Source organism: Gastrolobium bilobum, unplaced genomic scaffold, assembly GCF_033153095.1.
Source record: "Gastrolobium bilobum isolate Gb01-03AN ecotype WA unplaced genomic scaffold, APGP_CSIRO_Gbil_v1 utg40294, whole genome shotgun sequence".
NCBI classification, from domain to species: Eukaryota; Viridiplantae; Streptophyta; class Magnoliopsida; order Fabales; family Fabaceae; genus Gastrolobium; species Gastrolobium bilobum.
In genome coordinates this window covers 28,231-49,513 of record NW_026899185.1, presented here as the reverse complement: position 1 = coordinate 49,513, position 21,283 = coordinate 28,231, and the positions used below count along the sequence as shown (strand labels likewise).

Below are 21,283 nucleotides of genomic sequence, written 5' to 3'. Positions count from 1 at the left end.
TTCATTGGATTGTTCAGTGTAGTATTGTGAATGTGTTTTTTTTTTTACTTTGTATTTTTTGTCATTATTGTCTTATTTTGGGTTCACATTTTATCAGTTACGATTTGTGATTTATATAGTTCATAGTCACCCTGTGGATCTTATCATGTTATATTAATCACATGCCTATTTTAAGCCATAATATCAAGAATTAATTTGTATTTTATTTGTATAAAAACACTATTACAATGGATCAATTTCGTGCGTTCGTATACTACAATGGTAGTAAAAGTATAAGTGCAGGCGGTTTAAGTTTTGAAGGGGAAAAAAGAGTAATGTATATTGTCCGAGGCATGTCTGTTGTGGATCCATATGGGAAGATACGACAGAAGTTGATATTGCAACTAAATCAGGTAATATCTTCAGTTACCGGTAGAGTCCCGTGTGGAAATCGCAAATATGCAAGTATTGAAATATCTAATGATGAGGACATATATGTTTTCCTTACAACATTCGTCGAAAACAATACATCTCAATTTACGTCGATATTGAGACATCAGAGGATCTATCAATACCGATTCGTGGACTGGATCTTAAGAGTCAGTCACATTATGTATTGTCGTCTGTTCCACAACGCACACAATCAACTGTTGCACATAGAGAAGAAAGCGACTATATGGTAGATGTTGAACCTAACATGGAAGAAGTAGAGGAAGATGAAGATACTTTGTTGACAAATGACCATGATTAGAATGACAATGATGCAGGTGAGGAACATCATGATAATCCTATGGAATGCGAGACTGGTATCCTTATGTCCAATATCGCACACCACCAACATGTTAGTTAGTGAGTTGTGTTAATAATTTGTAATTTTTTATTAGTTATCACGTTTTCACGTTTTCACATCTGCCCTATTATGTTTGTATATGCAAATGTGACACCATTTTGGAACGTCATTCCACACTACGAGGCTGTTAATTGTGATTATTCGAACAAAGACATACTAGATGTCGAAGGATTAGGTTGTGGTCCATGGACAAGAGGAGAGGAAATGTATGTGAAACAAGAGTTCGAGTCCAAACGCGATGTCCAAGATGCCATAAAACATTAATGAATGAAGGAACATCAAGAAGCTATAATAGTTGAGAGTACTACGACAAAGTTGTCTATGAAATGTCTGAACCATGAACAAGGTTGCAATTGATGAGTAAGAGCAATTAAACCGAAAAATAGCAGCACCTGGGTGGTTAGTAAATGGGTTGGTAAACATAGTTGTGTGAGCAAAATCCTCTCCCAAGATCACAGACAGCTTGATTCTGAATTTATTTCTCAGGCCATAATAGGTACTACGTATTCTTTAACTATTATTTTTCATTATTATCTGAGTTTATAAGAGAACGTAAATATTATTCCTAATGTACACATGTACCGATTGTGGCAGAAGACATGGTCCAAACATCACCTTCGGTACCCGTGATCATGATATAAGAATGGGTTACTGGTCTCTTTGGTTTTCATGTTTCTTACACGAAGGCATGGAAGGCAAAACAAAAAGCAATCGCTAATATTTACGGTGATTAGGACGAGTCATATGTGTTCTTGCCAAGATGGTTCATGCACATGGTTAAATTTTCCCCGGGATCTGTTTGTCATATTCAAGATGAACTGTATGTTATCAATTGACAGGTTGTTAATGGGGTTCGGGTTTTTCAATGTGTTTTTTGGACTTTCAGTCAATGTCGTGAGGCGTTCAAATGGTGCAAGCCAACAGGTGGATGGTACGCATCTGTATGGTAAATATAAAGGAACATTATTGATTGCCATAGCCCAAGATGGAAATAATGAGGTACTGCCAATTGCTTTTGCAGTTGTTGAAAGTGAAAGCAAGGAAGCCTGGGAGTATTTTTTGGCATCCATCCGACTGTATGTTATCAATAAGACTGGTATATGTCTTATTTCGGGTCGACGCAAAGGAATTATATCAATAGTCGCCAATGAGGTCATCGGTTAGCAACCTCCTAAAGCGTACCATGTGTTTTGCCTTCGTCATGTTGGGAGCAATTTTAATTATTTAGTTAAAACACTAATTATAATCACTAAGTAATTATTGCATTACTAATTAATTATTTTAGTAAATAGTTTTCTATCTTAGGGTTAATATTTAATTAAAATATTAATTATAATTATCATTTTATTATTTAATTATTACTTCATTATTTTCTTAAATATGTTTTGCATCCTAGGCTTTCTTTAATTATAATTTTTATTTACTTAAAACAGTAAGTATAATTATTATTTAACTATTTCATTACTAATTAATTTCCTTATTAAATAGGTTTTTATACTATGGTACCATAATTTATATTTAATATTTAATTAAAACATTAATTATATACTAATTATAATTATTACTATTTAATAATTTAATTACTACTTAATAATATGATTTCCATCTTAGGGTATAATTACTATTTAATTAAAATTATATTCTACACTAGGAATTTATTAAATGAAAATTTAACCTAGGGTTTTTATTCCTATCAAATAATGTAATAACTAATAACTAAATCAAATAACAAAAATTAAAAGACAATTAAAATAAATAAAACACTACAACATACCTGGGCAGCTGCACGAACGGGAGGCAAAAGCATATAGAAGAGAGTCCGCGGCAACCTTTGGCTAGAGAGAGAAGGAGAGGAATTTAGAGAGAAGGAAGAGAAATATTTCAGAGAGAGTGAGAGAAGTTTTTAGAGAGAGAATGTGCAAAAATAAAAACGCATAGGGAGAAGGTGTTGTGGTGTGTATAAGAGAAGAGAATAATCGTCAATGTATATGACGCGACTTACACGTGGCGTCTATTTAGTAGACGGTAGTAATGCCGTCACTTTGTGCGACGCGATTACATGGCGTCAACTTATTTGACGCGAATGGTGCCGTCAACTTATGTGACGGGACTCAACCGAATCAAGTCACGTGGCATGAAACTCTTCCACTTTGCTGCCGTGGACACCAGTGGCGTCAGTATTGTTGACGGGACTGAATACGTTAAGTCAGGTGACGCGTTTGACTGCTCTAGTATGGCAAAACTTTCCAAATATGCTTTGAACAGGAGAAATTTTTGCACAATATTAGTAGTACGGTGCTTTTGCCAAATGAGAATGATTTGTTTCTAAATCTTACAATTTTGTATCAAGTTAGAATAATATTTATTTAGGATATTATAGAAATTTTCTGCAGTTTATATCCGGGAAAAGCCAACAACACAAACTAGCAAAGCTTAACAAGTAATAAATAAATCAGTATAATTTTGAAAAACAAAATAAATAAATAAATTATAAAACAAGGGAAACATTTATACATTAGAAAAACAGCAACAGAAGTACTGAATCCCCATAGTTGTTCTTCATCTTTCTTGTTCAATCTTCATCTTCCATTCCCAATTCCAATAGGGTTTTCAGATTTGCAATTTCCCTTCATTTATTTCTCACTCACCACCATTGAAGCACCTCTTTCTCTCCTTTGGTAGTTATGCATCCTAACCTCTGAATTCCTCTATAGTTTTGTGAAACCCAGCGATTCTGAGCAAAACCTGATAGAACATTGTTTTCTTTGGTGGAGTATAGACGAAATTTAGTCTCGTCAATCTCTAACTAGTGTGAAATTTGATTAATTTTTTTTTTTAGAATCTGCTTTGGTTACACTTTAGTTTTATCGGTCGTGGTATGTTGTGCTGCTTTTATCTTAAATAATATTTCACTATTTTATAAATCTTTATGAATAAAAATATAAATGATCATAGCACATTTAAAATTTTAAATCATGAGTCCACAGGGAACACGAAAAAAAAAGATCGATAATTTTGAACTACAATAAACATCTCACTAGGTGTCAAAATGGGCTGAAGTTTGCGGGCCAACCCGCAAAGCCTTATATTTGACCATAACCCATTACGACCTTTTTCTTTTATGGTTTTTTTTAGCCTTAACCCTCAAAGCCCTATTAGGGTTAGCCGGCGGGCCAAACTTTTTCCTTTATCAATTTTTGTACTATTTAAAAAATTAAAAATTATATAAATTTAAATATTTATGAATATAAAATAAATTATAAACATAATATAAGTAAAAATTATTGTGAAATTAATGGAGAATATAAGAGAAAGTAAAATATGAAAGAAAGGAAAATGAAGTGTAGAAAGAAAATCAAAGGAATAATAAGATAAAAACTAGTATGAGCTCTTAAAGGTAAGGAAATATTATTATATTTTGAATTCACCAAGTATCTTTTTTTTCATCTAAGACATGTCCTTATATAGGACTCTAAACATAATTAGGAGAATAATTACAATTCAACACACCATTAGTGTGATGGTTGTAGAATATATCAAAGGTAAAAAAATAAAATAAAGAGTCACATGTTATGAACATGTAAAATGTCATCCATAATATTGTACAACACTCTCTCTTGCATATATTCTATAATTCAACACACCATTCATGTGATGGTTATAGAATACATTAAAGGCCATGAAAAACAAATAGTCACATATTATAAACCATGAGAAAGATCATCCATAATCCATGTAAAAAGTTATTCATAATATTTTACAACATTCCCCTTTGGATGTATTCTACAATTCAACATATCATTAGTGTGATGGTTATATAATACATCAAAGGTCATGAAAAATAAAGAGTCACATGTTATGAATCATGTGAAAGGTCATCCATAATATTTTACAACAAAAATCAAGTTTTCAACAGTGATATGTTTCAACAGAGAATTTCATCTGTGCATCAACAAAAAAAAATTTCTATTGACATCTAAGCATGTTATATATCCAAATTTGTATTGAAATATATTATATACAATGCACCTTAGAAATTTTGTGGATAATAATATTTTTTAAAAAAATTGTAATGTTAGTAGTTGAAGAAAACCAATTATTTTCCTTTCAAATATATAACATACTAAGAATAGTTATTCAATATTAGTATTAAGATCATTTTTCCAACGTTACTTTTAGTTTTCCACTAGAGTTATTGTATTCTGTTATGGCTTCTGGTAAGAAAATATTTATTTGATGACATCCTTTAATAAAGAAATTAGTAAAGGTAGTAACTAATTTTTCACTTATATTAAAATTTTGTTTACATTTTTACTTGTATATTTGTGTACAAATATTATTTTATTAAAAAATTAAATTATTAAATATTTATAATTTGTATAGAAGATGTGATCAAAGTGTTAAATATTTGTTTGTTAAAATATTTTTTAATATATTTAATATGATAAAAAATATATATGTAATTATAATTTTGGATGGCCAACAATCTATTCCTAACCAATAGGGCTTTTAGCCTGTGCAAGCCTTTATTATTGAGGTTCATTTAGCCCTGCAAGCTTTTAATGAAACGGGCCGACCCATTTTGACAACTCTATCGTTAACTATAGTATTAATAATGACCGAAAATACTATTATGAATAGGAGTAGTACAATTCATTACGTGATGCACGCTGAAACATCCACTCAATATAAGATTTGATGTCTGTGTGGGTGGAATTGTGGAAACTATTGAAGGTGGTTGTAGTTGCAGTGAATTGAACTTTTTTCCATGTGCTAGAGGCTATAGCAACCAAATTAAGCTTCAAATGTTCCAAGGAAGCCCCGAAGTTCTTAACATCGCCCAAACCTATCTCCTCAAATGGAATTTTCCCATCAAGGTGGAAATAAAGAACTAGTCATGATTTATGCCATTGTGATTACTTGTAGATGCATATTTTTGTCCTCCGACTGAGTCTCAAAGGTTTCAAGTGATTCCTGCTTCTTTTTTATCGGCACGGGTGTATCGGTTGAGATCTGAATATCCTCATGCTAGATAGCGTTGAATGACCAATGCAGTTTCTTCCTTTCAATGACAATGTTAGGGTTGGGGTAGACACAGGCATCAAGGTTGTCATTCTCAAAATTGATGACCAGTGCAATTTCTAATATTAGTCCCAATGGTGTACTCAAGAAGAGGGGTTGAATTAAATAATTGTATCTTTTTTTTTTGAATTTTTATATATGTTTCTAATTTTTTGCTAAATAAATGGAAATTGCACAAATGATCACAAATAAAAAACACAATGATTTCTGCATAAAAAAAACCTCCCAGGCATAATAGGAGTAAAAAAAACCACGACTCACTTGGATTCCTTAATCCAATGGGATTTAAAAACAATTCCACTAATTTTAATGAGCCAAAATATTCAAGTACAAGTAGATTTTAATCTACTCTTGAGACACACCACTTTGATCTAACACTTTAAATCAAAGTTAACAATTATCCCCCGAAAATTCTTACCCCTATTGTTACTACTAACAATAGCTAATCTCCACACTATGGGATGTTTGGTATAAGAATTTTTTTTAGATTCCCGAAAAAGTGATGATAAGAATCCAATTTTTCCTAGATTCTGCTTTGTGAACACTTTTTAACCAAACAAAATTTTTAGCTCGTGTCAAACATCAATTTCTGATATATATATCCGTAATTTTATTTCCGACCACTAAATCATAACCGTACAAAGATGGATTAATGGTGATAAAGAAAAAGATAGAAAAAGGGAATCGTAACTATTCAATGGTGAAACAACTAATATAAGAAAATAAATAAACAAAATGACATGGTTTTAGGGAGATCAGAGATAAATATATCTCAAGCAGCTTGAGAAATATTTTTCTCATATATATATATATATATATATATATATATATATATATGCATGTTTTCTTCTACTTTCTGCACGAATAATTGTTAAACTTATTAATAATATTTATTATTATATCTATTGGGTGGAAAAATATTTAATATTTGAAATTCAAATTTTTAAAATTTAAATTTTGAACTTGCTAGGTGGGAAAAGAATTAAGCATTTAATGCTTCTACAATGGAAAATAATTTATATATATAATAAATTTAAATTTAATATAAAAAATAGATTATATGAAAAAAATTTAAAATTATAAAAATATATGTATAGTTGATAAAAAATAATTTAAATTTAAAATTTAAATAAAAAATAAGAAATGACATATTTATACTTTAAAAGAATATATATTAAAATTTTAACTTAAAAAATACAAAAAGAGTAAAAATTTCCGTACAAGTATTTTTTAAAAAAATATTTAACATAAATATTTTAAATATACATGTATAACCAATTTTAAAAAATATACAAATTATAAATTAAAAAATAAAAAATTACATAAAAAATATGTATAATTAAAACAAAATAATTTAAATGAAAATAAAAAATGGCATCTATCATTATGTAAAAAAAAAATTATAAAAATTTAATCACTATAAAAATGAAAATTTTAATTTAATATATAAAAAAGAAATTAATATTTTATTCTTTTGATGCAAAAGTGTAATGAACACAACTTACTATATCGTGAATGAATAACTATAAGCTATTACTTGAAGAATGTGCCCAACTTTTTATGCATGTTTCCTACTATTTTCTGTATGGAAAATTGTGTTGCATGTTAATAATATTTATTATTATATCTATTGGGTTAAAAATTATTTAAAATGTAAAATTTAATCTTTTTGAATTTTGAATTTGATAGGTGGTAAAAGAGTTCAGCATTTAATGTTTTTGCATTTGAAAAAAAAGATATAAATCTAAATTCAATATAAAATTATACGTTAGACGAAAAAAAATTAAAATTATAAAAATATATGTATAGTTGATAAAAAATAATAATAAGAAATGACACATTTATACAATTAAAGAAAATAATTAAAATTTTAACTTAAAAAAATATACAAAAAGCGAAAACTTTACCGTACAAGAATTTTTTTAGAAACATATTAAACAAAAACGTTTTAAATATATATGTACAACCATTTTAAAAAAATATAAAAATTATAAATTAAAAGAAAAAAAACATAATTTTTAAAAAATATTATAATTAATACAAAAGAAATTAAATTTTAAATTTAAATAGAAAATAGAAAATGAAATCTATCATAATTAGCATTGAAATCATCGTCCTTTAAAAAAAAGTGAATATTCCAAGAAGCAACGTGTTTTTTTTAAACAATTCAAAAATATAATAAAAAAGAAAATAAATTTCCGTACATGCATGATTATTATAATTCAATGTAATTAGCCACTGTAAAGATATTTCAGAAGACAATTTTTTTTTTTTTTAAAAAAACAATTCCAAAACATTCATTTCGAAAATATAATAAAAAAGAGAAAAATTTACTTACAAGTATTTTTTTAAATTTTTTTAACATAAACGTTTTAAATATATATATGTTCAATTTAAAAAAATCAAACAGAAATACAATCATTTTTTAAAAAATATTTGTAACTAATATAAAATAATTTAAAATTTTAATTTAAATAAAAATAAAAAATGATATCTATCATTCTATAAAAAACAAATTATAAAAATTTAATCACTATAAATATGTAAATTTTAATTTAATATATAAGAAAAAAATTAAACTTTCATTCTTTTGTTGTAAGAGTGTTATTAACACAATTTTCTATGTCGTGAATGAATAACTACAAGTTATTACTTGAAGAATATGCAAAGCCTTATATGCATATTTCATACTACTTTCCTTTATGAAAAATTGTGTTGCCTGTCTGTTAATAATATTTGGTTGTGAAATTATTTAATATTTAAAATTTAAACCTAGGTATAAAAGAAATAAATTTCGGATGTACTATTGATTAAATGTTACGTTATAATATATATATATATATATAGGTAGATTTAATAATTTATAATATTACTTATGAACGTCCAAATAAATTGGTTAAAATAATATTTTAAACAAGGGAAAAAATATTTATTTTGTTTTTAAATTTATAATTATATTTAAATTTAAAAAAAAAAAGTATATATGACTAAAATATAAATCACGGATAACTTATTATTTTTATTTTCTTTAATATTTTAATTAAGTAAAATAAAAGAATATTAGTGAATAAAACACAGTATTGAACTATTGATGTTTTTTGAAAATTAAAAAATATTTAATGATTATTTTAGTTTTTGTCCAAAACAAACGGAAGAAGTTTTTATTTTTAACCGATGCTATTATTACATTTACAATAAAAAATTAGTCATGATATCGAATTGTGGAGTAATACGAGTCAATTCTTTGGAAAGTAAAATCAAAGAATTGAATATATATACTTAAAACCAAAGAAAAATTACACTTATAGCTATATATATATATTTTAAATTACATATGACTTTTTTTTTTGGTAATCAATTATATGTGACTTTAAAATATAAATCAGGCATAATTTATTATTTTTAAATCTAAAAATCTATTACATGATGATATAGAATGTTGACATTTAGAGGTGGTAAAATGGGCTCGGCCCTCCTTGCCCGCCAAATAGGAGAGTTCGTCGGTCAACACGTTATTTTTTATATTTATTGTCTAACAAATTCGTTTTTGTGTGGCTGATCATTGGATTTATTGTTGTAAATATTTCAGAAACAAGCATCTAAACAAAATGAACAATAGAATTGTGATAAATGAAAATAAACAAGCATCTAAACTAATCCTATTCAGATTAAATACGATGCATTAAATATGTGCTTATATATATATATATTTTTTTAATCTCTCTCTCACTGCCTCTCATTCTTTCTCTCTCTTCTTCTTTCTCTCTCTTTAATAGCGCTTCAGCATAAAAAAAAGGTGCAAGCTTTTTTCTCAAATTATTCAACCCAGCCATTGTTATAAAAGGGTGTCAATAAGAAACAAACTCATATGCCCTATGTTATGAGATCAGGTATGCATGTTGTTGGGTGTAACATAGATAGAACAGAGATCTTTTCCCCACTTTTAGGTGAAAAACTAGATAAGAAAAAGAAGGAGATAAGTTGATTCGATTTTCAATTTCAACATCAAAATAGAAACGTTACGGTAATCGTGGATTAATTCACATGAAGGGATTTTTCGTGGTTTTCATTTTTTGTAATTTTGTGGTTTCTGCAGTGTTCAATTATATCAGATACAAGGAATTTTGAAAATTATATTCATCCAGCAGAATTATCATGCCATTAATCATTGATTGAATTTAGTTTCAAATATAAATTCAGATTGTAAATTATGCAAATCGAGAGAGAGAAAGAGTGTGGGAGGTAGTAAGGAGAAAGAAAGGAAAAAAGATTTATTTTATTCCGCAAATCTCCACCATTAGATGAGATTGTAATCTAACGATGTTAAAAGAGGTAGACAAAGATAGACAAAATAAAAATAGAGAGAATAACCTATCCAATATTGTTTTATGTAAGTTGGGTCATAGACTCTTGATAAATCGGCTAACTCATTTGAGATATTCATTTATTAAAAGTATAAAAAAAAAACTTCAGTGTTATTAATTATAGGGAAAAGTTCACCAATGTCCCTGTGATTTGTTCCAGAATCACTTAAGTCCCTGTGATTTTTTTCTATCACATATGTCCCTGTAGTTTGTAAAAAGGTATGTTTTTATCACATATGCCCTTGTGATTTTTTATTTTTTACAAAGCACGAGGGTATATGTGATAAAAAAATCACAGAAATATAAGTGATTCTGAAACAAACCACAGGAACATCGGGAAAAAGAGCGATTCTGAAACAAACCACAGGGATATCAGCGAACTTTTCTCTTAATTATAAAAAGATATTTTCCGTGAAATACAAATAATTATTAATAATCCCACCCACAAATCCCAGTAAGCATTAATTAAAATATTAAAAAAAGTATATGTGGCGGACCCACCAGAAGCAATACACCGCCCAGTTGATCCCCTGGCCCACTCACGATAATCCATCCACGACCACAAGCCTCCAACAAATCCACGTAATCCAACATCAAAGTTCAAACATACAACATATTCAGTTTAATCTTCGAAGGTTAAGTTTCTACTTTCAACAAACTTCATCCGATCTAGGGTTCCCTCGAACTAACCTATTCCAGGTTTGTAATTTTGTCATAACCTTAACCCCTCCGAACAAATCAAACACACAAAACATTTTTTTTTCTTTGTGATAACTTTGCATTTCGTTTTCATTTCATCGTTTTTTGCAAAAAAAAAAAAAAAAAAAAAAACACGTTAACTGTTTTCTCCTCTTTCTTTGTCTTGTCAGAAAAAATGGACAAGTCGAAGCTAGCTCAACTGGGGGAGAGGCTGAAAACGGGTGGGGCACAGATGGGTCGAATAGTGAGTGGGAAAATGAAGGAGATATTGCAGAGTCCAACACCCGAATCGAAGATGGTGGACGAGGCAACGCTTGAGACTATGGAGGAACCAAACTGGGGCATGAATTTGAGGATATGTGGGATGATCAACAGTGAGGAGTTTAATGGGACTGAGGTTGTGAAAGCCATTAAGAGGAAGATCACACACAAGAGCCCCGTTGTTCAGAGGCTCAGCCTTGACTTGTTGGAAGCTTGTGCCATGAATTGTGAAAAGGTGTTTTCTGAAGTGGCTTCTGAGAAGCTGCTTGATGATATGGTTCGATTGATTGATAATCCTCAAGCTGATCCTCACAATCGAAGAAGGGCTTCTCAGTTGATCAGGGCTTGGGGTGAGTCCGAGGATCTTGCCTATCTTCCCGTGTTTCGTCAAACCTATATGGTGAGTTTCGTTTTATGATTATCCAAGCATAACATTACTTGGGATATGTTGTTAGGATATTAGTTGCTCTTGTCTTTTCAGTCTCTCTAGATTCCCTAACTTTGTATATGGTGGATTGTACATCGCTTTACCCTTATAATTTTATAATTTTGCAAAGAGGAACTATTATGAAAGGATGTTAAAAATTGATTTAGTTCAAGTGACAAAAAAAGTAAAACAAACTACAAAAGCCTTTTTTTCCATTACGGTTGTTTGGCTACATGGATCAAATCATCAAACAATGTCATTGTGTTTTGTGAAAAACCAAGTTTTCATAGAGGCTATTTCACTTAGAGGTTTTGTGGTTGGTCTTCCTCTGCCTTTAATTATTGGGTTAGCCTCCATATAATCAACTCCTCTTACTAGGGCTGTATAGTCTTCTTCCCACATGGCCGAGTCTTTTTAATTGATTCTACCAATTTTTTGGCTTATCCATTGCTACATTGCTGCTCAACATTCAGTACCATAAAGTATCTCTCCTTATGGTTGTGCGTTAACATTTTCCTTTAATGTTGAGAAGCACCTTCTGATTACAAATCATGCTTGAAACATTCCTCCATTTCATCTACCTAGCATGAATGCTATGATTTATATCTCTATTTATCAGTTACTTTGTTTGACAGAGCCAAGATATGCTACACTGTATCTTTTGGTATTTATGATCTCCAATTTTGACCTCCAAGCCAGTGCAAGCACTTGTCTTTTTAAACTTGCGTTCCATATACTCCATTTTACTTAAAACACAAACCATGTGATTTCAAAATAAGCTTCCCTTCACAACTGTAGTTTACCATTTATTCCTTCTCCTGGATAATTTAAATGACATAGGTGCTAAAAACCATTGAAAATTTGATAAGCAAATATCCTTGGCCTCTAATTATCTTTGAACAAAAACTTTGTTGTTTTTGGTATTCACTTGATTTTTATTGTTATTTGTAGCTTCTAGATATTGTTTGCAAAAAGTGTAAAAACTTAAACTTAAACCACTCCCCGTTAAACCCGACTAGCGAGTGTGGGGTGGAGGAAATCTTTGTACGCAGCCTTACCCTTGCATAATTGCAAAGAGGCTGTTTCCTGGATTCGAACCCATGACCTTTCAGTCATGAAGGAACAATTTTACCACTGCTTCTGGTTCGCCCCCTTTATATTGTTTATGTGAAAATAGCATTTCCTAGGTAACCCTGGGAACTTGATCTTTTACATAATATTGATTTTGAAGTGCATAACTGCTAATTGTATAGTGCTTGATGTCCTCCCTAATTCTACTCTTTAAAATGCAATGCCTTTTTATTTTTATATTTTACTATAATTGATGCTTTTGCATCAGTCTCTGTCACATTTATTTGAATCCTATATTTTCCATGGTTAATGGCAGAGTTTGAAAGGAAGAGATGAACCTCAAGACTTGGCAGGAGGAAATTCACCACCTGTTCCGTATGCCTTGGAGTCATATATGCATCAACAGCCTGTAGATCCCCCCGAAAGATACCCTATTCCTGAAGCAGGACTATATGCTGTGGATGACTCAGCAACTTTCTCTTCTAATCACCAACACGTATCAATTGAAGAGAAGAAAGAGCATCTTGTGGTTGCTCGAAACAGTCTTGAATTACTCTCTAGCATATTAAACTCTGAGGCAGAGCCAAAACCTTTAAAGGTAAACTTTTTGAAGTTAAACAAAAGCAACATTACCTGAATAATAAATTGGTGCTTTGTTGACTACTTCATGATGTTTGTTGTATGTATCGAGTCTTTCTATCACAGATTTTTAATTACTGAAATTGCCAAATACGATACTTGCTTGCAGATGGGGTGTAGAGAGAATTTTTTTCACCTCTCCCCCGCCCCACACCCACCCCCATCCCAAATGTTATGCACCAGTTAATACTGTCGGATAATTACTATATAGCTATATAATAGAATAACTTGCCAGTAGAATTTACAATATTCTTGTGTGGTTGCAGGAAGATTTAACTGTCAGCTTGTTGGATAAGTGCCAGCAATCACTCTCTGTCATCAAGGGGATTGTGGAAAGCACCACGGACGATGAAGTGACACTTTTTGAGGCTTTATATCTTAATGATGAGCTGCAACAAGTAGTTTCCAAATATGAGGAGTTGGAAGCTGCTCAAATATCTGGGGCACAACAGCAACAAAATGCGGACCCTGCGAAGCATGATGCGGAAGCTGTTCAAAATCCCAATGAACTACCTGAAAGATTTGAAGGTGATGAATGTGAAGAGTCTGAAGCTACTCAGAGTCTTGATGGAAAGCCACCCCAAAAATCTAACACTCTGGAAGTCAATGCAACCGAGGTGGATGGTCATGTTGAAACCAAAATTCTGGATAGCACAAAAGAGAAGAATGCCGAGTCTAGCTTCAAGAGAAATACTGAATGAGGAAAGAAAGGTGGCATGTTTCTTCTAGCATTATATTCTGTCTTTGTCCATATCTTGTAATAACCTATGGTTCCTTCTGTGATTGCCCGAATATGTAATTGGCAGGAGTTTCATCCTGGAGGTTGTGATATTTAATCCTTGTGAATTGTGAGATCATGTTAGTTCCTCATAATGTTAATTTGGTTCGTTCCTATACATTCATGCCCTCATTTTGATTGTGAGGCCTATAGTTGGTACTTGGGAGTATGGAGACAACAGATCACACATGTAAGCAAGCAACTATGTTCTCCGATAGTTGAGCAAACTTTGGATGTTCAATGCCTGTCAATTTTTTATGTTTGATGCGCCCTACTTAGTGCATTAGCTGTTACTTGATCTGTGATTTGAAGTAGGCACAAAGGGACAGGGATTCTTTCCTTTTCTTCAGGAAGAAGTTTATTGTGGATCCTGTGCAGTTGTGTCGTGTCTTTTTTTTTTTTTTTTAAAAAAAAAAGTGATCCGAGGCATGTTTTTAAAAGAAAAAATTATTCTAGTTCGACACACTTCTGTTGGGGAAATGTATAGGATTTGACGGCTTCTACAATTGAGTTTGGCCTTCGAATTGCGGTGATAGTGGTACACTTGTTTTGCTTTATATGTATACTACTTTTATGTAATTAAATTAAGTTAATTACTTATCATTTTCTTAATTACTCTTGGATTTATAACTTATAATCTATTTAATTAAATTTAATTTAAGTGTGGCGGTCAAATTTAAATCATTAAACGTGAGTGCCATCAAGATGAGCCGAAGTGTAGAAATAACAAAATTAAGGATAAACAATCAGAAGGTGACATAGTAAATGCTATTAAAAACATAAGACACTTTGGATGATAAATTTACCCTGTCTTGTTAACGGATTATTGGTTTTGATTTAGGTTTTAAAGAATTTTTATAAAAAATAGTAAAATTTTGGTTATAAATTGAGATAAGAAAAAAATTAATTATAAATTATTTTAGGAATAAAATAAATTAATCTAAACACAAACACTAAACAAGAGAAGACTTGAAAAAAAAGAAAGAAAGAAATGCAGGGCAAAGAAGCTTAAAACGTCATGTCGCACAAGTAGAAACTCGCTACCTTTCACCGTTTCCACTTTTCAGTGGCAAGTCGCTAGAGATTCTCGTTAAGGGTCGCATTTTCTTGGTGTTTATGAATTATGGTTAAGCCCGAATTTGATGTCTGTGAATCTCTATTTCTACACTTTGTTGTATTGCAAGTGAGATTTATTGATCTTGTGTACATTTCATGCAGATGCATTTTCTTTGGGACATATGGCATCGAATTTTGTGAGTTATGTTTCCATAATTATCTTTTAACGTTAGTATACGACTGCACAAAAAAATGTGTTATTGGTCGTTTCAGAATTGGAACTTTCAGGTTTATTATGCCGAATTGAATTATTTGAATTTAATTTTTTTTTAATAATTTTTATAGCATCAAATAGAGATGTTTACTCTGTTTAATTTTTTAGCTAAAACTTGAGATTTAGCGCTATACATAATGGAGTCCGTGCTCCTCAAGTATATTGAAGTCAAGTGTAAATGTTGATCTTGTGTGTATTTGTCCTTTTTACCATCAACTAAGTTCCTCGTACTAAGGCTTTTGCAGAGAGATGAAGAGGAACATTTTCTGATCATCCTATACAGTTTCATTTTACAGTATTCTACTTCTTCCTTTTTTACTCTCATGCTCTTTTCTTTTAACGAATTTGAATTATTGTGTTTTATTTATTTTTTAATTATCTTACATTTGTAGCCTGATTTTCATTTCGATGAATATCATAAGCAGGACAAAAAAAATTAAAAAAATAAACAAATAGGGGAGAAATGGTATCTAGAAACAGAATTATTTCACGCTGTTAACTATAGAAACTAGAAATAATGCAAACCTATTAGGAGTGTCTTTATTTCCATGTTTAGTTGAGGCATCTATTTACTCTAAACATTTTGCATCTCATATGTTGGTTGGGATGATTAAAATTCAATCATAATGGTTCTTAATGGATTAAGTAATCAATTTTTTGTTAATAAATTAAGGTCCGATATTGCCTTAACAATGAAAGGAGTTTTTAAAAAATGGTTCAATAACTCAGAAGCTTCAAGATTTCTGCAGACAAATATCAGCCAAAAACTTCAAACGCTAAGCTTAATGAAGGAAATGCATTGGAATAGTAACAAGGAATTATGCAGAAACAACAACATCAGTATTGGGCAAAGTAGAAGTCTAAAAAGTAATATTCAAACCACTAAACTAAGTACTCACTTAAAATGTCACATGTTGCCTGGCTCATAAAATCAAGTCTCTGTAACAGAAAAATTATAATAAAATTAACCACACCCAAAGAAACTCTGAATAGTTTAGTAACACCAGAAGAAGAAAAAAAAAATGGAAAGAAATTGAAATTGTGTATAACTTATCCAATATGCAATAATCAGCATGCATAAAACCAAAAAAAGAACCTAGGAAGAAAAGAAATGAAACCATGGTCCCCCCAGCCATCGGTTTGAGCCACTGCACCTAGATAGCAATTACAATGCAAACAAGCTTGTTCTTTGTTTCATTATGGAGATGCCGAAGCCACTTGCACTGTCATATATTATGAGGTGTAACACGCAAGGCTTAGATAGCCATGCATGTTGAAGAATGTCTAATGCTCAGCACCCTACCTTCTCTAACGTGTCCCTCCTTCACTCCTCTCTCTTCCCTATAAATAAGCACAACTCAGGTTCTCCGCTTCACAAACACACAACAAACATTCTACCATGGCAAAGCTTCTTGTGCTCTCTTTTTCCCTTTGTTTTCTGTTTTTCAGTGGCTGCTTGGCTTCCAAAGAGCAGCAGTCACAGCAAAATGAGTGCCAGCTGGAACGCCTGCAAGCCCTTAAACCCGATAACCGCATAGAATCCGAAGGTGGCTTGATTGAGACATGGAACCCCAACAACAAGGCATTCCGTTGTGCTGGTGTGGCCCTCTCTCGTTGCACCCTGCAACGCAATGGCCTTCGCAGACCTTTCTACACCAATGCTCCCCAGGAAATTTTCATCCAACAAGGTTCGGTTGATCCTGTTCAAATTTCTTTATGTATTAATCTTCTATATGTATGTAATTCATTTTCATTTAAAAATAAATAAATAAATGTGTAGTGTTTATATATAATAATGTTTTGGTGTTGGTGTTTGTGTTTGTGTACTACCAACAGGTAATGGAGTTTTCGGCATTATATTCCCTGGTTGTCCTGAGACTTATGAAAAGCCACAGGAATCTCAAAAAGGACGGAGCCAGAGGCCACAAGACCGTCACCAAAAGGTTCACCGGTTCAGAGAGGGTGATGTTATCGCAGTGCCTACTGGTGTTGCTTTCTGGATGTACAATGATGAAGACACACCAGTTGTTGCCGTTTCTCTTCTTGATACCAGCAGCAACCAAAACCAGCTTGATCAGTTGCCTAGGGTGAGCTATCATTATCAAATTAATCTGATTCATTATATATATATATATATAGAGGGGATAGGATCCTTTGACACCCGTGTCAAATTTCAAATTTGATACTTCACGACTCTGGTTTGTAAGTATATGATACTATTGATCCATTTTGATGTAATGGCTCTTCTAGTAATTAACTACTCAGGAGTAAGACTTTTGAAACCTACACGGATGAAATCAACTACTCAGATGGAGGAGTAAGACTTTTGAAACCTACACGGAGTCAAAAATATCTTGCCTATATATTATAATATGATAATTTGATAAATGATGGCCTAATGTTACTAAGTGCTAAATAACACGTTTTTATAATGCTCCTATGAGTCCTAACCTAAGACTAACAGATTTGGCAATTATTTGCTCATGACAATATATATACTTGACAGAGATTTTATCTTGCTGGGAACCACGAGCAAGAGTTTCTACAATATCAGCAAGGGCAAGGAGGTCGTCAAAGCGGTAAGAAAGAAGAGGAAAAAGAAAATGAAGGAGGCAACATTTTCCAGGGCTTTGCCAAGGAATTCTTGCAACATTCCTTAAGCGTGGACAAGGATATAGTAAGAAAACTACAAGGTGAAGACGAGGATGAGGAGAAAGGCGGCGTTATCAAAGTGAAAGGAGGTCTCAGCATCATAAGCCCACCAAAGCAACAAGATCAGGGACAGGGACAGGGACAGGGACAGAGACAGGAGAAAGAGGAAGAAGGGCAAGAGCAAGAGGAAGAGGATGAGAAGCGCCGCGGTAGAGGAGACAAAGATAATGGCTTCGAGGAGACCTTTTGCACCATGAGACTTCGCGAGAACGTTGGTAGATATTCATCACCTGACATCTACAACCCTCAAGCTGGTAGCGTCAGAACCGTCACCAGCCTCGATCTCCCAGCCCTCAGATTGCTCAGACTCAGCGCTGAACATGGATATCTCCGCAAAGTATGTTATTCTTTTTTCTCTTTTTTTTTTGGTAGATAATTATTCCCACTCAATCTCCTCCAATAATCTTGTCTTCGGAGTACGACTTTTAAGACTAGTTCTTAATTAAAACAGTCTTCGGAGTACGACTTTAAAGACTATTTCTTAACTAAAATAGAGGATGCATTAGACCACCTTGGTAGGAAGGAAAGTGAGATTGATTTTCTATCTGACTTCCAAAGAATTTCAAGAATTAAACTTTAGACAAGGTTTAAACTTTGGCACTCAATTGCCAACTCAGCTATCTTTGTGTTTTTTCTCTTCTAACTTGTTTGTATATTTGTATCCATGTATGGTACATAGAATGCTATGATTGTGCCTCACTACAACATCAACGCAAACAGTATACTATACGCATATAAAGGACGGGCAAGGGTACAAGTTGTGAATTGCACTGGCAATGCTGTGTTCGACGGTGAGCTAGAAGAGGGTCGGGTGCTGATAGTGCCACAAAACTTTGCTGTGGCTGCGAAATCCCTGAGCGACAAGTTCAGGTATGTGGCATTCAAGACTAATGATAGAGCAGTGATCGCCACCCTTGCTGGGGGAAACTCGTTGCTAAGGTCTTTGCCGGAGGAAGTGGTTGCGGGAGCATATAACCTGAAGAGGGAGCAGGCCAGGCAGGTCAAGAACAATAACCCCTTCAAATATCTGGTTCCTCCTCGTGAGTCTGAAGCTAGAAATGTGGCTTAGAAACACTCGAGGCCTTTTTGCTTGCGTGACATGTGTTGTTTTTGTCACTTGCTAGTATGTTCCGATAATAATAAATTTGAATAAGTAAACAAAGGCTTTGATGGCTTTTGTTTAATGAGAAATTGAAAATGTAATGTGTAATGAGTGCGACTCATGAACCTTTTGCTGGAAGAGCTTAAATAAAAACGGAAATTCCAATGCACAATTTTCTGTCAAGTTTGTGTGGTGTTGCTTTTATTTGTTTCTTTCTTGTCCTTCTTGCAAAAATAAAAGGAAAAGAATATCAGATAACAATATATTCAACTTCATTCCAACTTATAGTTGTTGGTTACGGACCAGTGGGGGAGCTACCTAATTTATTGAGTTAGGGCCAATAAAAATTTAGGTGGAACCTAATATTAAATTTTATCCAAGAATTTAGGTTATTTAGTCATGTTAAAAAGTGATTAATTTTTTAATTTTAGCCCAAACTAAGGCCTTACCCTGCCCTTTAAGTAATTCTGCCACTGGTTGGTCAGCTCCATGCTATATACTGTTAATTAGTCCCAAGTAATAAGCATTAAATTGGATCCAAAAAAATAAAATAATATTTAATGTCTAGATGATATCATTTTGTATAGTAGGCAGGACATGATATGCAAGGACTAAATTGAAATAAAGTATTACATAAAGTCTTATTTATAGTAAGAAGAAGGTTATATTTATGATTTTTTTATTTATAAATTTTTACAAACTTAACTATGTACTACCCTTAATACATACTTAAATTTATAAGAATTTGTAAATAAAAAATTTATAAATATAATTTGTCCCTTAAAATAAATGATAAAATTGTAAAAATATATTTTATTATTTTTTATTTAATATATAATTATAACTCTAGTTTATTTTCTAAAATATTTTTTCGAAGCCGCCAAATTTCAACTTTTGTTTTTAATCTTCCCAGTGAACCAAGCACCCAACAAGAATCATATGCTTCCAGTTCTCTCCCTGCTGCATGCGCAAAACAAAATGGACCACTCTGTATCTCCTGGACTATATAGCCACCTGCCCTTACAGACTTAGTTGGGTGTAAGTAATTAGTATTTTAGTGCACGGACACAAACTTGAAAAGGAAAAAAAAAAAATCAAATATTTGAACTGGGTATATATATCTAAAAGTTATACTTAAATAATTACGGAAAATGTTAGTCTATGCTGCATAAGATATATATCTCATGTTATATATCCATAGAATCTGGTTTTTTCACCCTTTTGCCCCTTATTAATTAATTAATAATCATTTTGCCCCTGATTCGAAACTATCTACCAATCTGTCCCTCTTTAATCGACTACCTTGCATTTTTAATCGACTAAACGATTGTTGGGAGATTTAATCGACTAAATCTTCCTACTTAATCGATTACAATCGTACTGACTTATTTTTTTTGGTCAAATACGAAGATTTAGTCGACTAAATAGGGAGATTTAGTCGACTAAATCTCCCAGCAGCCATTTTTTGTCTGTTTTGGCCATTTAGTCGATTAAAAATGCAAGGTAGTCGACTAAAGAGGGGCAGATTGATAAATAGTTTCGAATCAGGGGCAAAATGGTTATTAATTAATTAATAAGGGGCAAAAGAATGAAAAAGTCCATAGAATCTTATGTAAATTTTTTTTTTCTTTTTAAATTGTGGACTCACATATTTGTATCACTCACTTGAAAGTACTATCTTATGTAACATAAGATTAGTAAATCCCAATAATTATTTACATGTGAAACAAGGTCGAGGCATTACTTTACTTTCTAGCACAGTTGCAAAATGTAGAGCAAAAATAAATAAATATAAAAAACAGGCGAAAGCGAAAGGGATTTTTGACGACTAAGCGTTTAGTACAGGGAAAAAAAAAAAATTTACTCGAAAATTTTAATTTTTAAAAATATGATCAAAACATTTAGTTTACCATAATATCTAAAAATTAAAAATTTAAAAAAATTCAGTTTTCTGAAAATTCGGTAAGTTTCCATGCAAAAATCCAAGAA

The 21,283-nt window shown here is 31.8% G+C and overlaps 2 protein-coding genes across 2 annotated transcripts; both read left to right on the top strand.

Annotated features, from left to right (window-relative positions):
• Nucleotides 1-10,890: 10,890 nt before the first annotated feature.
• Nucleotides 10,891-14,642, top strand: LOC133288030 (TOM1-like protein 2). The gene is made up of 4 exons (XM_061485721.1): nt 10,891-10,974; nt 11,145-11,635; nt 13,050-13,331; nt 13,639-14,642. Exons 2-4 carry the CDS (start codon nt 11,150-11,152, stop codon nt 14,071-14,073), a joined length of 1,203 nt encoding a protein of 400 aa, XP_061341705.1. The 5' UTR covers nt 10,891-10,974; nt 11,145-11,149; the 3' UTR covers nt 14,074-14,642.
• Nucleotides 14,643-16,879: 2,237 nt separating this feature from the next.
• On the top strand, nt 16,880-19,321 carry LOC133288027 (legumin A-like). Its single transcript, XM_061485718.1, has 4 exons — nt 16,880-17,168; nt 17,317-17,567; nt 17,987-18,529; nt 18,872-19,321. Exons 1-4 carry the CDS (start codon nt 16,880-16,882, stop codon nt 19,259-19,261), a joined length of 1,473 nt encoding a protein of 490 aa, XP_061341702.1. The 3' UTR covers nt 19,262-19,321.
• The last annotated feature ends 1,962 nt before the right edge of the window (nt 19,322-21,283 follow it).